This window comes from Phalacrocorax carbo, chromosome 11, assembly GCF_963921805.1.
Source record: "Phalacrocorax carbo chromosome 11, bPhaCar2.1, whole genome shotgun sequence".
NCBI classification, from domain to species: domain Eukaryota; kingdom Metazoa; phylum Chordata; class Aves; order Suliformes; family Phalacrocoracidae; genus Phalacrocorax; species Phalacrocorax carbo.
Genome location: NC_087523.1, coordinates 2,373,893 through 2,390,787, shown reverse-complemented (window position 1 = coordinate 2,390,787; position 16,895 = coordinate 2,373,893). Strand labels below are relative to the sequence as shown.

General features: G+C 52.3%; 1 protein-coding gene across 1 annotated transcript; it reads right to left on the bottom strand.

The window, feature by feature from the left end:
- Nucleotides 1–7,158: 7,158 nt before the first annotated feature.
- LOC104045163 (putative P2Y purinoceptor 10) lies at nt 7,159–14,777 on the bottom strand. The gene is made up of 2 exons (XM_009505101.2): nt 13,184–14,777; nt 7,159–9,425 (listed from the first exon to the last, which is right to left on the bottom strand). Exon 2 carries the CDS (start codon nt 9,375–9,377, stop codon nt 8,265–8,267), a length of 1,113 nt encoding a protein of 370 aa, XP_009503396.1. The 5' UTR covers nt 9,378–9,425; nt 13,184–14,777; the 3' UTR covers nt 7,159–8,264.
- Between the last annotated feature and the right edge of the window lie 2,118 nt (nt 14,778–16,895).

The following is a 16,895-nucleotide window of genomic DNA, read 5'->3' as shown; positions in this document are numbered from 1 at the left end:
GCAAAAGCTCTTGTCCTCCCTTGTTAATATTTATCTTTGTTAAAAAAGGAAAGTAAACCCGGACCAGCAGTGTTGTGTATTAGCCTAATCCCCCCCCCACCCCCCCCTTTTCTTCTTTCCAGGCACACCCTGATATCACTGGTAGATGTGCATAGTAACGAGCACCAAAGCCATGAGTTTTCCACCCAAACCGTCAGCGCGCGCCCCCCCGAGATGCGCAGCTGCATGCCCGTGGGGCTGTGAGCAGAGGTGGCAGCGCAGATTACCCTGCCTCCTCCCTCCCCCGGTTCTCACAGTTAAGTGGAAAATTGCTGGTGGAAAATCGGCATGCTGCCCCTTGCAAGGAGCAACCATTTAAGAAAATCCCTCGGACAAAGTTCGTCTCACTAGATGAACCCAAGTGAGACCCAGAGCAATGAGTAAATGGGACCGGTGATCCCCGTGCTGGTGGAGATGGGGCTGTATGGCTTCAAAGAGGCCACTGAGACAAGTCCCTTCACAAGCAGCTGTGGGTTTTGCAAAGGCTAAGAATCGCTGCGGTTGGCATTATTCTTAAATGCAGCTTCTTGATACTCGTGTAACAGAAAACACAGTTTGGAACTTCATGGCTGGCTATTTTGGCTTAAGCCGTACCCCTCCTCTCCCTCTGATACACAGAGCATCTCATGAGCACTTACGGGAGCTCTTCTGATAAACGGAGATATTGGCTGCTCCCCCGTGCCTGGGCTTCGCCTGCATCTCCTCGCTTCCACTCATTTACTTTTGGAGATTCACAGGGGTTGGTGGTTAATGCTGCACCCTCCCGCCCCTCGGTGGGGTGCCCCCAGCCCCTCTCAGCTCTTCCAGTGCAAGCTGGAAGAGGCACCAAGTCGATGTTGCAATAATCCAAAAAAGTACAATTTAAACCCGTTAGCCTGAATCAAAGATAACTGGGAATAAAAGAACATCAGTCCTACCTTTGCCGTCTCGGCGGGCTGCTCCGGTGTGACCCCGCGGGTGCCAGCAGCGGGTTCCCCACCCCGTGCGACGTGCAAAGCAAAAGTGCAACTGCCGGGAGCAGCAGCCTGCGCCCGCGCAGGAGGGGAGCGGGGCCCTCCCTGGCTGGCAGCGCTTTCTGCACCGCTCCTCCTGCCCGCAGGTCCGAGCTGGACCTGGCCCTTTTTCTTTCTTTTTTCGTGGTTATTTATATATATATACATGTATCTATATATATATGTACGTGGAGGTGCTTTGGTTTTGGGGTGTTGTGGAAACTGCCACCGCAGCGTGGCAGTTGCTGCTTGCTGCGAGACGGCTGCCGCCCCAGCAGCCTCCACCGGTGGTGGGGGGCCCGGGGGCTCGACGCCCCAGCAGCACCCAGCCGAGGCAGCGCAGGCTCCCACCAGCACGCGTGGGCTCGCAGAGCCCCCTTCTAAGGACACGCAGCTAACAAGGTGCTTTATCAGTTATTTTTCCTCTCCTTTCCTCAGCTGTCGGGGGAAGGTTCCTTTGCTGTCATCTGGACGTTTTCACCCCTGGGCTGCAGGTCCCCGCGCCCAGCGCTTCGCGCGGGGGGGCTCCAGAAAGTCACGCTGAGGCTGATCGTGGTCCGGTTTGGGCTTCCCCAAAAGCAGCAGATTCTCCGCAGTCGTTTCTTTTCACATTCAGTGGATTTCTGCAGCTCGTGCGGAGCAAACCAGGGCCAGAGCCGAGGGCTCTTCTCTTCCAGATGAATGCTCGTGCCCCAAAGCGGCGGCGCCCATCGCCGTGGCTGTGGGGCCCGGCACCCGCTGGGCGCTCGGCGGGCGGTGGCCATCGGCAGAGGGCAGTCTGGTCGCGGCGCCGGCTGATTGTGCGCTCCCTGATTCTATGATTTTGAAAAGGAGCACTTCTGTAGTTACCCAGCTGGGGACTCCGGCTCAAGAAATATTTTAAAAAAAAAATTAAAAAAATTTCAAATCCAGAGGGATCAAAGATCCTTGAGTCAACTGGTTGTTTTGAAAAATCACTTCTGTAGCAATTCCACCTAAAAATATTTGCAACTTTTGAATTTGCATTTGTTCGTTGTTCTCGCGTGTCCGCGGAGGAGGACAGGACTGACTTTGCAGCAGGGCTTGCCGGGGGGGGTCGCAGCTCTGCAGAAGGGCCGTACGGGTGCCCGGGGGCCAGGCAGCGCCGTCCGCCCCGGCGTCCCCACCGCAGCATCACCTGCTCGCAGCAGGTACCGGGGCCTAGCGACACCTACTCCTTTAAAGCATTATTCGTCTACTCATATCACAGTTCTGATTTATAGCAGGGTTTTGTAGCTCTATATAATTCTTTTTATTGTGGTTTATAGGAAATTAATCTCTTGGGCACATCGCGGGCTTTCCAGCCTCCCAGTGCGCCGGGTTTGTGACCCCTGCGGTGGCACAGCTCCTCGCTGGGGCTTTGCAGCTTGCAGCTCCCGGAACACGCGGGCACTTGCCTGTTTCAGCAGCTAATAAGCCTATTAGTTAAAGCTTCTAGCCATTTTTTGAAGCCTGCTGATTACTTAATGTGCCTTAATTAATAATAATAAGTTCTGTGGGAGCTAGAGCTTTCAGCACTGTGGGATCTTTGCCGCAGAGTTGTCCCCTTGGGTGTGGGGATGGATTAATCTGCTGATGCTTTTGGACTAGAAGCAGCAGAGGTTTATTGCTTAAACAGGGCTTGTCACTGTTGCTGAGTCTCCTGGGAGATGTGCGGAGACCTCGGTGGAGGATGCTGGCTTGGTTCCTATTAGTCCTGGAGTGTTTCTGTAATTGCAGTGGGATCTGGGATGCAAAGCTTTCCCCGTGCTTGCCAGCGCTTCCTGGCAGCTGCCTCTGCTTTCATGCTTTGCAAAGTATTTTTACCATAGTGATTTAAAGAAACACCTTTTATTTCTTCCCCCCCCCCCCCCCCCCCCCCATATCATGTGATGTGAAACTTGGCTGTCCCCAGGCTCTGCTCCTGTCCTGCCAGCCTTTCCCTGCATGACCCTGGCACCCGCCTGCCACCCCAAAGGGGACCGTGGGGCCGAGGGGGGCAGTTTGGACACCACTCTAATGGGCAGCAGAGTTGGGGCCAGGCCCAAGAATAACAGCAGTACCACCCCCCCCGGCCCCCCCCCCCCCCCCCCCCGCAGCTGAACAGCACCTGGCCTCTGAAGTTGATCTCTTTTCTTTTCCTTTCCTGATCAAACATGTGAAGATGCTCATTTTTACACTTTCATTTCTGCAGAAGCAAGCCTATTTATAAGAAAGCATAGCCTGCTCTTGGGGCAGCGAGTGTATTTACTGTACGGATAGACTTTTTGTTTCAAAAACACCTTTCAGAGCATAACCATATCCTGTTTTGCTGGTGCCACGCTCCGCATGCAGCTGGTGTGCGCCGCCGCCAGCATCCATCCCGTTTCCCGTCACTCCAGGAGCCGTCGCGTGCGGCAGCGCCGGCCCAGCCCCTTCTCGGGGTGCGTGGGTGGGAACCCGAGGGCGCCTTTCCCGGCTCACCTTTACTGGCAGCCAAAAGCCAGTCTGTGAGTCGCGCCGTCCCCTGGCGCGGGGTGCAGCGGCAGCGCCGGCCGGACCCTCCCCAAACCTGCCCTAGATGAGGCCACCAAAAATCAGGAGAACTTGGAGTGGGGCACCAAAGCAATTATTTTTATAAGATAAAATTTTATCTAATGCTTAATTTTTCTCTTATTACTTATATTTTATCTTATACTTACATTTTTACCTTATAAAAACGGGAAATTTTCAGTCCTAAGCTTGTGCTTCATGACCTTGTAGGAGATCCTCAGACAGAAACAGCTAAAGTCTTTCTGGTCTGCACTGACAATCTTTAATGGAAATAATTCCTGAGAATAGGCTGCATGTCCATCTCCTCCCCGCGTGGCTGGCGGTGTTTTGCTCGGTGGTGACCCAGGAGGAGCCCAGGGCAGGGCTCGCACCGGGCAGGAGCGTGTTTGCAAAGGGGGAGCAGGCGCAGGGCTCTCGTGCGCAGCTCCAGCATCAGCGGGGCTCGCGTGCAGGCAGGGATGCAGCCGTGCTGCTTTCACCGGTCCGGGGCTAAAAAGCTCTGGATTTTCCTCCCCAGATTCAGTGCCTGCTCTATCTGCCTACAGCAGGGAGATGTTCTTTAAAAACCAAAAAAATCCCCTGTTAAGAGGAGCAGGAGTGAGCAACTGGCGTGGCAGTTTCTGCTGGAAAGGACTTGCTGACTGCTGCAAGGTTGAGGCTTTGACTGTTTCTCAGGGGAGAACTAACCCTTACAGTACTGGACGTGGCCGTGGCATTGACGCAGGGCTCCCAAAACCCTTTCCCTTGTGTCACAGACAGGACCCTGCAGCGCACGAGGGACCGACGGACAGCCCTGGGTCTCTAAGACCGTGCTGTCCCGTTGAACGCCAGCGACTTGGGCTTCGCGGGGTGTTGCTGGCTGAGCCCGCGAATGAAAAAAAATTGGACTCGGGTCTGATGAAATCATGACTGTCTGGAAAACCGCTCCCTGGTTTAAAGCAGCAAAATCTGCTTTCTGTGCGTTCAGGGTGCGCTCAGAATTGCAGCTGCCGTGTGTGTTCCTTTGCCAGGCGCAGAGCTTTCCCCTCTCTTCGGTGTGGGGTGGGTGGATGGAGGAGCAGCTCGTGGCCAGCGGCGGTGGCTGTCAGCCCTGTGCCAGAAATCATCAGTCTGAGTCTCGCTACCGGGTAGGTGGTGCGAGCTCTGCTGAGGCTGAGTGGTTTTCCAGAGGCAGTCACTTTGGGGCTGGACTGGAAGCATGCGGTCATGGAGGGAGGAAAAAGGTATTTTTAGCAAAGAGAAAAGCAACCTTCCCTCCTTCCCTGCGGCGCCCTAGAAAGCGATGTGTGCAAGGGACGTCACCTTGGATATTCCCAAGTACTGCAAAATTTTAGGTGTATGTAAGCGTATTATGTGTGCAGGGGTATATGTGGATGGACACGCATATAAAAGCAACTAAGCGGTTCTAGTCAAAGCCAGTTGTAAGGGATTAAGTGACGTAGAATAATTAATTGCATGTGAGAAGCTCAGGATATGCAGTTGTCGTCAGAGGTCCGGCCGAGCTGCCCGCTTTGTGGCTCTCCTGCCGCTGCAGCCTCTCGCCCTTCCCGCGAGGTGTTTCGGAAGCCCTCCTGCCTAGCTGGGTACGAAGTTGTCACCCGTGGCTTATCGGTCTGAGCTCTCGGGCCGGCTGAGGCCGGAGCATCGTGCCACGCATTCTTCTGCCGGAAAGGCTGAGGATGGTACGTGGGGAGAGAGCGCCCTGGGTAGGGGTCGTGCCCAGGGTAGGGGTCGTGCTCTTGGTGCTGTTGCCACTGTACCCGCTGACGAGAGCATGGCCAGGGTCTGTAATACACTACCTGGAAATTAATGAGGCCAAAGCGCAACAATGGGGTTATTTCTGGCTGATTTTGCCATGTGAATAAAATGTTTAAAGCCCACAGGTAATGGCTTTGAGAAAGAAATCCTGAAAAGCTCTTAATTCACCCTGTCTTCTTCCCCCACACGTCAGCTCCCAGCCCCTCGCTCTTCCTTCTCTTCAGCCTTGAGCTTTTGCTTTGTAAGATGTAAGCTCACACCTTGGCCTCGGCAAAGAAAATCCTCCATGTGGCAGCTTTTTACCTAAATCTTAGGGGCACTGAGAGCCAGAGATCGCCAAGCCCATGCTGACCTGCTGCCCCACGAGGTATCTGAACTACCACTGGTGGAACCCACTGCTCCTGCATCTCTGCACTGGGGGCCAGCAGCATCCCTGTCTCTGTCCTGCCCTCACTGCAGCATCCAGGCAGCAGCATCCAGCTCCTGCTGACCCCAAATCCCTGCAGTTTGGGTCCCAGTGCCCAGCCTGGGGCTTTGTGGTAGTGGGTCTCAGTGGGCTGTGATAAAACAGGAGGGCTGGCAGGTATCTCGTGGCCTCCGAAGGGCAGAAAGCACCAGTCTGCACTGGAAAAAGATTGCCTTGGGGTTTGGTTTGGGTAAAACCCAGCAAAATCCTTGCTATCCCGTGCATATAACCCAGAAAGGGATTTTTCTGCTGTACTTCCAGTGCCCGACGGGCAGCCTGAGTAAGGGTGGCTGCTGAGTGACAGACCAGTGAGAGTTTTTGTTTTGCTTTCTTTTTCCTGGTTTCTTTTTGGATGGGGGAAGCTGCATTGCAGAAATAGCAGAAAAGCTGTGCAATCTGAAAACAAACTGGCAAAGTCCCACCGGTAACTGGTGTTACTGGGAAACCTGGAGCTGCCGGTAAGGTCAGAGCCGCAATACAGGCTTTGTGGTCAGTCAGCAGGACTTTATAAATACCTGCCTGTGGTTATTGAGGGCTACCTGGATGCCCAGCACAGCTACTTGGTTGTACCGTTCCCAAAAGACACTCACAGGCTAAAAGCGTGCGCCCAGTTAAGGTGCTGGTGGTGTGACGTGTCCTGTCTTTGGTGGCGGCCCGGAGCTGGGTCTTGCCAGCCACGGCATCGGCCGGGTTTTGCTTGGGTTTCGTGTTTTGCCTGTGCACGCTGCTGGGCTTGTGCCACCTGAAGCAGCTTTTTCCCGCTCTGAAAACTCTTTCCCCCCCCCGCCCCAAGCAAACAAGAGGCGTATGTCCTTTTGGTTTTTGGTTTGGTTTGGTTTTGGGTTTTCGTTGGGTTTGTGGGGTTTTTTGGTGAGAGGAGGGGATTTAGGACAGAGCTGCAGGGCGTGTTTTCCGCCCGCCTCAGTGTTTTCTGCCCATCTCTGGCACACTAAGTACACAAGCAAATTCCTCTGGGTCGTCTGGATCTCCCCTCATCTTTCTAAGACCAACCTTGGCAATGCAAGGGTAAACCACTGCCTGCTCCACACTTCCCAGAAACGCTGCATGGGTTGGAAATGTGCATCCAATCATTGGCAAAGCTGTTTTCTATCAAACCCTCGCTGCCTATGTTTACTTATATAATTCCCTGAGGGGTTTTTGGCATTGCAGTTGTCGATGCCTTAGCTCGCAAGGAGGAAAACTTGCAGCGGCCGTGCTGGCCGCTGTGCGGGGGGCTGCAGAGGCCATGGGGCCTCTCCGAGCCCCAGACTGGGTTCCCCCCATCTGCAGATTGCTCTGGTGCTTTGAGAGCAGACATGGTGCATAATGAGACTATTTCCAAGCACTTAAAATAATACCCATGATGTTAAAATATATGTTCAGGTAACTTTATTTCCTCCCAGGTTTGAAGCCTTAAGGGATGCGCTTGTGTCAGTTCTGTAACCTTTTCTCGGTACCCAGGCAAAGGCTGGGACATTTTCTGTTTTTTAAAGCAAAACTGAGAGGCTCGGGGAATACCTTAATTTACAACCACAGGCTTTAGCAAAAGAACAAATAGCACAAAACTCCTAATAGTGACACGAGATGGCAATGCCAGCTAGTAGTCCTTCCTTGTGAGGCTTGCCTTGGGTCCCTGCGGGCAGGCGTGCCCTGGGAGCCATCCTTTGTCCTTCCTCCTCTTCGCTCGTGGCATATCCAGTCACAGTCTGTCTTCCAAGTATCCATCCCCCCGTAATCAGCTGAGCATCCCGTAGCTCCTGGGGGCCAGGCGGGCTCCCTTCCTCAGCTCTGGGTGCCTTTTTCAATGGCGTGAGCTGACCCCAGTTTGAAAACTCCCTTTAACACTGATGTGGATATAGGTTAACTTTACCCACTTGTATCAAGCAAAGAGTATTATGGTCTTGTGGTCCAGATTAGGCTAGATTACATGCAGATGACTGACTGTTTGTTTTTTTTTTGCAATGGAAAGAGGTTCAGTTTACAAGGAGATAATTAACTGTCCTGATCTAGAGCCTCACGCGAGCGCCGTGGATGCTGTAAGTCATCACGGGCTGCGGATAGCTGTGGTTGGGACTGAGACTCCCCTGGTGCTACCTCCCTGAGCTGCACTGAGGCAGAGCCACCCGCTTACAACTCGGGATTTAGAAGGATTTTAAAAAATGACAAATACGTAGAAGCGCTGAGACAGCAGAAACGAGAGGGACCCAAAACCAGCTGCAGTTCAGCACGAGAGAAATACTGGCATCGGCGACGGCTTCTTCGGGTATTTTAACAATAATGTAACAGAGAATGTCGTAAGGCAAACAGTCCCCAACAGTGACAACACAACCAGCAAACCTTTTTTTTCCATCAAAATATCCTTCTGTGCCACGTTCTGGCATCTGTTGCACACACGGGTAATTCAAGGTATGTTTGGAGACCTAAAGCAATCTTCACTCAAGCTATGAGAAGCACCTACGTGGAGACAAATGGCTTACACTTCAAGAGATGGACTCCAGCAGAAGCTCGTCGGGCGGCGTGGCAGGGATTTCCATGCTGTTTATTCGGCCAAAGAACTTGGGAAGAGACCAAAACTTAAAGCGCGGAAGATTTCTCCTCTTCGTACGAATGTCATGGTCAGTTTCAGCGATGGAGTGGCTGCTCCCGCTGCACGTGAACCAAGCTCGCAGGGTGGCGCAGCTGTGGCGCAGCAGCTGGTCCTGGAACTCGGAGGTCATGAAGTAGTAGAGGACCGGATCCAGGCAGCAGTTGAGGCTCGCCAGGCAGAGGGAGATGGGGTGGAAGCGGAGCATGCTCCTGTGAATGGTGCAGTCCTGGATGATGTTCTCTATCACCATCATGAAGAAAGGGAAGTTGATGTGGTAGGGGGTGAAGCAGATGAAGAAGACGGCCGCGCACATCAAGACCATGCGCAAAGCCTTCTGCTTCTCGCTGGTGTTTTGCAGCTGCGTTGGGCACTCCCGCAGGGACTGCCACATCTTCCAAGTGCAGCCGGCAATGATGCCCAAGGGGAGGACGAACCCAAACAGCTCCGCCACCGTCACCAGCGCGATGGAGGCTCCTGGGCTCATCTGCTTCACCCCCAGGTCTGAGAAGCACCTGTTTGTGCTGTTGGAGAGGGCTGGGTTCCTCACTACTAGCAGAGGAAAGCACGCCGCCCCGACGACGAGCCAGATGGCAGCGCTGATGGCTATGTCGTACCGCCGCTTCCAGTCCTTGGCTTTGAAGGGATGGCGGAGGAAGAGGTACCGCTGGACGCTGATGCAGGTGAGGAAGCAAATGCTGGCGTACATGTTGAGATACTTCAGGTAGAAGCACAGCTGGCAGAGAAAGCTTCCAAACGGCCAAGTGTGGTTTATGTAGTAATACATCCGTAAGGGCAGCGAGAGGACGTGAGCCAGGTCGGCCACGGCCAGGTTGATCATGAAAATGACGGGTTTGTTCTTGCTGATGAAGCGGCACAAGACCCACAGGGCAGCACCGTTTGCCAGGAGGCCGGGGATGAATATGATGGTGTAGGTGGTTGCGTACAGGGTGGACTGGAAGGATATCTGGGGGTCAGTACAGTTCCCGGAGGACACGTTGCTCTCCATCTTGGCTGAGTCTCTTCACTTGAGGCGATTGAGGTGGGTGGAGGGTTTCTGTAGGGAGTAAAACCAGATGCTGTAAAGCCAAAAACTTCCCAGTATTTCCCCACGTGGAGTAAATGTGCTTCGGTACAGAAGAATGTGTAGGCGTGGGTACAGAGCGCAGGTGCATGTGCAAGATGGGGGGGGTGCGTGTTGGGAAGGGTGCGGAGCCAGACCCCGCTTACAGGCAGCGGTCCCGAGCATCTTCCGTGCAGCTCCTTTCAGACATGCTCTGGAAGATTATGTCCCCTGCCACCGGCTCGGGCAACGCCACAATTACAGGGACATTGCAATTGAGCTCTGTAGCATTAACCTCTTCATTGCTAATGCCAGAGAGCTGCTTCAGCTCCCGGGGTTTTTCAAGACCACCTTTATTGCATATAGTTTTCTGTCAAACTCCTGTCAAACTGGTGAGCTCTGATATATCTACAAGCAATTTTGGTGGGACTGTAAATGAATAGGGACTTTAAATGGATCTAGATGCTGTCTTTTTGGATGCATGCCATGGTCTGATGTGAATCAGCAGCAAGGGCAATAATTAGCATCAGCAAACGATGGTGCTGGCGGGCAGCTGAGCGGAGCAGAGGCCAGTGGGAGAGGCGTGGACAGATCTGTCAGAGCCCTGGCTCCAGGTTTAAGGCTGGATTTATAAGCTAATAGCTGGCCGAACACATGCCAGTTGCTCTGCCGGTCCTGCTAACTCAATTCCGGCACTCATGGCACATTGTGCAGGCATCGTGTTGTAGCAACAGAAATTATTCTGCAGCAACAGTTCAGGATGTGAAGGAAGAGAAATACATCTGTCTTTTAGTTAGAGCAGAAATTCTTTTCATCCATTTACCCATTTTGCCTCATCCAGCCAGCGCTGAGGGTATTAGGGGATCACAGGGAGTTCAGAGGTGCTCGTGCCACTCTCCAGAGAGGTGATGGATTTCGTCATTTGTGAGCACAGCCTGTGGGGAAACTGTCTGCTCTTGGGAAGAGGTGATTTGGCAGCAGCAGGTTACAAACCAAGGGCCTGTAGCACCGTCTGCAACAAAACAGTGCAATTTTTCCCCTTGGAAATGGAGCCTGTAGCTGCCTGCAAGGTGTCGGGCAGCTTGCCCTTCCCTTCCAGGAGACCAGAGCCTGACCTGGCAGAGCCCTGAGCACTGCTTGCCATTGCCACCGAGCCCCTCGACAGTGGTATTTAATTAAGAAGCAGCCAGTGGTGCTGTTTCCCACAGCCCTGAGCCTGGTGTTTGCCACAGGGATGGACTTCTGAAAGCCGATGGCCAGCAGCAGGGACTGGGCTTCTGCGCCGAGCTGGGCGTCGCTTCGAGGCGCAGGGTGAAGGCTCCTCTACCCCGCTCCTCCTCACCCAGGCAGCCCTTCAGAGGGGTTGCTGTGTTTTCAGTTTCAGGATGAAGGTTGTATATTTATATACACATATATACACACAGATTATATATATATAAAATATAGCCACAGCCTCTCGGCTGGCTGCTCGCCACCTGCACCTCTGATGCGAGATGTGTCGGTGCATTTACCCACATTTCTGTGTGTGTGCGCTGCTTATGCCCTGCTTCCTGAACTGAGCCCTTGCAAACTGCTTTCTCCCGTTTGCTGATTTCTCCAGGGTTTGGCTGCAAAAAAAGCAAGGCTGAAGTGAAACCCTGGCTGCGGGCGGGCTGCGGGGCTAATGTACTTTGCTTGACCCAGCAGCTCCAAGTCTGAGGTTTCTGATTTCTCTGCTGGGACGGGGCAGTGGGCAGGGGAGCGGATATATCTGACACAGGGGGACAGTGGAAAAGAAAGCCCTTTGGTCCCTGCAGCATCCCTGCATGCTCCTCACCTGCCTGAAAACCCATGAGGGGCTCATGCTCGGTGCTGGCCCTGCTCTTGGCCAGTGCCCTTTGCACTAATTCTGTTTAATGCTGGAAAAATGGTGGTGTGACACCTTGTCTTCACATCCCTGCAGAAAATGGGGAGGGAAAACTGCTGGGGAGCAAGGGGAATGCAGCCGTTCCTGGCTCTTGTCACAGCCTTCCAGCGACACAGGTGGCACTGGCTGGTCCGGGCTTGTGAAAAAGGTTATAGAGTCCCTGTCCCAGCATCTCCTCCCTGCCATCTCAGCCCAAATCCCAAACCTTGTCCCTGCAGATGTGACCATGGGGAGCCTCCTTGCCTGTTTTCTTCATTATTGGCTTTCCCTGGGAGCCCGGGAGTGCCTGTTCTCAGCAGGAGGGCTGGGTGTCACTCCTGGTACCCGACACTCTCAGATTTTAGGTGACGGTGCCTCTCAGGGCACCCTCAAGAAAGCAGAGGAATGAGAGGAAACGGCCTCAAGCTGCGTCAGGGGAGGTTTAGGTTGGAGATGAGGGAAAATGTCTTCCCTGCCAGAGCGGTCAGGCCCTGGCACAGGCTGCCCAGAGAGGTGGGGGAGTCACCGTCCCTGGGGGGGTTCAGAAAACATGTAGATGTGGCACCTGGGGACGTGGTTTAGGAGGCCTGGGGGTGCTGGTGGTTGGGGGCTGGACTTGATGACCTTAAAGGTCTTTTCCAACCGTAATGACTCTGTGATTCTAAGTCACATCTGGTCTGGGTTCACTGCAACGCTTCCTGAAAGGGTGGATTGACTTATTTAGTATTGTTCAGCGTTCGCCCTCCCTCCTGCCTGTGCCTTGCCCCAAACCCCTCCACTCCCCCCGTGTTTTGCCATTGACGCCGGTGTCGGGGCACAGATGCTCCCCTGGGCTTTGGCAGGGGGTTTGTTCAGCGACTTTATAAAGCTTGTATGAAATATCCCCTGCCATTCCTTGATTGTTTTCCTATTTCATCTGCACATGGCATTACACACGGGCAGGAGCTGGGTGGGGGGGGACTTTTTTTAAGTGACAAAGCTGAGTTTTTTCCAGCTGCATGCTAGAAATTACAGAGGGGACCCCGGTATCGCTGCCAGAGGGGTAAGACTGCTGCAGTTCATTAAACATCCAGTAACTTTGCAGTTAATTAGGAGGTTAAGGCAGCTATTAAAACATGCATGTTTCTTTTTCTGAGTGTGTTAATATCTGTTTCTGGAGGCGTGTGTGGGTGTCCCTGGCAATCGCCTGGCTACTCTGAATCACTGCGCCCCACCCAGCCCTGCATTGCTGTGGTAATGCATTTACTACTCCCAGATTCACTGGCAGACTCAGCCTCATCTTTTCCATGGGTTGGTTGGACAAACTGGGCTAAAGCTGCACCCCAGGCGTGGCCGGGGGGAGCCCTGGAGCCGGGGTGCAGCCAGGGGTCCGAGGCAGAGCTGCTTCCCTTCGACCCCGTTCAAGCCGGGGATGCTGGAGGGAAAAGCAGTTCAGGAAAAAAAAGTAAAAATCCCCTTTTGGCTTGAAATAAGCTCCTGATCTGAAGTAGTGGAGGCTTTCTGGCACTTGTTTTAAGGAATAATTTTGTTTGTTTAATCCAGGCAGTAATAGGAAACACATAACCAGAGCTGGTCTGTTATGGCAGCTTCCGTCAGTAACAAAAAAAATGCAGTATTTTGGGTAAAACAGGCTTTCCCCGCGTACCACCGCCCACAGCAGCCGGCTCAGACACACCAAGCTCCCCCTGCCCACCCCTCGGAGCCGAGCGAGGTGGAAATACATGGCCACGGTCAGAAGATGCTGAGGATGTTGGACCAGCTTCTGCCTCATAAAATCCCTTGAATAATTTTAAAAAGTTATAACGCTGCTCAGAACTACGATAGCTCCAATCTACTGGAGAAAGCGCACAGCAGAAATCAAACTCACCTTCCTGTGACTCCCATCCTTCGGGGGGGTGACATCCATGCTAGAGAGCAGGAGGAGCGAGCTTTCTGCTTTTATTTCCTACCGGTTTTCGCAGCAATCCCAGCCCCAGCGGCTGCTCGTTAAACTTCCACATGTTTCCGGAGCTCTGGACTCCCACCGGCGTCTGCAGCCCAGTACAGCTCTGTTTTCCCAGAGCAGGAAATCTTGTATTTTGTTTCTCTTGCCGCACAAAATGTGTATGGCTAACGAAGTTAAAACAACTGGGAAGGCGATGATGATTGATCCAGCTGCTGCATGATAGAGACCCCGGGCGCAGATTTCTTCCCTTCTTTTTTGCCCAGAAGTTGTGTTAGGTGACGGTGTCCTTCGGTCAAGCTGCTTCCGCTTTCATCCACAGTCACTTGGCGTTTGCTTGCTAAAAACTATCAAATAGAGAAGCAAAAATCTTCTGATAAGTGCTCACTAACAGAAAACTGCCAGTGTAAGTTACTGGAAGGTAATATTTTCCTTCGTTTTCTTGGAAGTTTGGTTAGCCTCAGACCATCAAGGCTATAGGCTAAAGCGAAGGGTTTGGACTTTATTTCTGAGATCATATGATGTTTTAAGGTGGAGACTTTCCCAAAATACTATCATTTAAAAAAAAACAATGTGCATCATTCCCAATTTTTTTTCCTTTCTGCCTCATTTATCTTCCCATATACCTATATCTGTGCACATATATATATATAATTTTTAGGTCTTTTACTGCCTGTTAAGCATGACCATCGTCTTTCTGGATTGCTGAAAACTGGCAGGCATATATTGTAGTGTAACTTCCTACGAGCTGCCTCAGCTCATTTCCAGCTGAACAGTTTTACTTGATACCCAGTGTCACATCTTACAGCCCAGGGCTTGCGAAGATACTGTGGCTGTTGGCATCTTTCCCTTTCTTACTGTAGGTAACATAAATAGAACTATTCTTGCTGTATGCATCTATTTTCTGTAATTGGTCCTGTAACTCTGCAAAATTAACAGAAACGTAACTGTGGAACAGAAATGAAAGGAGGAAGCTATTCTGACCCTTAAGTGTAGAATAAGTCACGAGCTCGGGCTGCGATCAAGCGTGCATGCTTCCCCACAGCATCTGAGCCCACCAGCTCTGCCAGCTGCGCAGCTGCCAGGGTTCCTCGGCGCGGCAGCGATGCTGACCGCGGGGAGCCGAGTGCGCTCCCGTGCCGTGAAGTGGCGCTTCACGACAGTAGCGCGGAGAACGGAGAAGGGGATCCTTGAGCTGAAGTGTTCTGCGGTCACTGGAGATGCAGTTACATAAATCTGTTGGTCAACATCCTCATGAAGGCAAAGGCAAGACCGGTTTATATGCAGTTTATACACCAGACATATCTGTGGGCTGCTTCACTGCTGCTTGCTTATCCATCATGTAAACATAGCCTGCTAGCAAGTGAGTATCTGAAGTCCCACGCTTCTCGTCTCAGCTGAGAGCAAAGTGATTTGGAAGGTGCAAGAGCCGTTTATCATTCCAGGTCTTCTTCTTGTGCCTCTTTTTCAGCACCTGATGCTGATCCTTGAAGGAAGAACGGTGCTCGTGTATTTGCAAAACCTTCACGATTAGCAGGAGGGAGGCTGGCACTGCGCCCCTTCCCCCTCCAGGGGTTAGAGGTTTATCCCACAGTGAAGTGGCTGTTCTATCAGGATATCCTGCCGAGGACATCCTACTTCTGTGTCCACAGCCCACATCCAGTGCCGTATCCAGCCATCTCTGAGCCCTATTTTTAGGAACGTGTTTACAGCAGGGCTGCTGGGGAAGGAGAGGCCAGCGGATGTCAGACCATAGCGCGGGTCAGACTCCCACCTCGGGGGTTTATAACCATGTCGAGTCCTTCCTCTGCTCATCGGCTTTTTGGAGTACTTTTGCAAAAGACCACAACCTTCTTGGTCGTGAAAGGCCGATGGATTGACAAGCCTCGAGCCTTTTCCTTCCACATGTACTAATTAACCTCTCCATTCTTTCGGCTGCATGCTTGCTTTTGTTTAGCGTTTCTGCTCTTCTGGCTCGGTACCGATACTAAACGTGCATTTTACACTATGCAACGTTATACTTTCAAAGGCGGATGATGCAAAGGTGTTTTTAAATAACTGCGAGACTTTATCTGAGGCCTCCAGATAAAGGTCGTCTTTGCCTTTAGCCTGGTATCCTGTTGGCAGAAGGCCAAATGCGTGTGATCGGCATCTCTTTAAGCACTTAGCACTTAGAAATATCTGACAGGATGCACGCGAAGGATGTATGAAAAACAGCAGGACATTGAGGAAGAGGAGGTCTTATTCACACAGAGCAACTCACCCTTGTGCAGAGATTTTGCTACAGCTGGAGCGGAGCCGTCGGCACACGGCCCGAGGTGCTGGGTGAGTCCCTGGCACCCTGCGTAGTCCCTCTTGCCGCTGCACAGTGGGCTCTGCAGGGGCGGTGGTTTTAGGAAGCTTTCATTTGTGTTACAGCAAATAATGGTCGGTCGCTCCCTGCCTTTTCAGGCTAAGCCCTTGTGTAATCCACAGACCCAGCATTTTTGGTCAAAATGCAGCAGTCGTAGCCCTGAAATCTGTTAAATGCAAGAAGGGTTTTCATATTTTTGAGCTGGCTCCTAGTTGTTGAGCTGTTATCCTGCATTCACAGTATATTTTGGTTTTTTCTTCCTCTGGGCAGAGAGCTGGTAATTTCATTTAAGGAAAGAAAACGAAGCTGAGGTACTTGCAAGATCCTGCAGCTCAGAACCTGAGGCTGCAGAAAGGCATTAAATCCCATGGGGTTTCTTTCCAAATACGTTTGCCGTCAGTCATGGGAGGGCCCTTTCTCAAGCAGCAGAGGAGTTACCAGAGCTCTGATACCAATTAAAATGGGACGGCCATTTGCTGGCACTGCAAAGAAACGCATTTTCCTTTGCGAACAGGTGAATGGCTCGTGCTAGAGAAGGAGAGCATGTCACGCCGTGGTCGAGCCCAGGGCCGTGCCACGCACCGCATGGTGCCGGTGGCTCGGAGACCTCGCCGTGCTTCTGCCTGGAGCAGCTCCCTTCAGCGTGAGGCTTGATGCAGGGTTCCTCCAGCACCAGTTGCCAGAGGAGCCCTTCAGACCCATCCTTCACAAACCCCGTAGCCGTGCCCAGCCTCTTGATTTGGATGACATCTGCCTTTCTGTGGCATCGCTGTTGAAAGACCTTATTTTTCGTGTCTGCCCAAGAGGGATGAAGGTGTCTTTTTGCAGCTGGTGGGTCCGGGCAGCAGGACCAGCCCAAGGAGAACCTGGGAGCAACACTGTGAAATTGTTTCCTTTTGTCAAAATAATAAACTTGTTTTATGGTCACAGGAAAGAGGGTGAATTAAGGAACCAGAGCCAGGCACGTTGTGCCTTTGAAGGTGTGAGTGCTGCCAGGCAAAGCCAGCACCTGCAGCCCCAGGTCTTGTGGCAGATCCAGCACCTCCCAGCCATGAAGGCAGCCAAAGTCCTGTCCTCCTCAGCAGTAACGCTGGATTTGTCTGCTCTTTTCTTGAGACACCCTGCTGAGATTTTGGAGGACTTGAACTAAAGGCTTTGAGTTTCAGATGTGGGTTTGTGGAGGGCCAGAGCGATAGCCTTTGATTTTTTTTTTTTTTTCTACATGCTTACAGAAAATGACCAGTTTTCCTTGATCTCTTCTTACTTGGAACTGTTGCTCTCTGG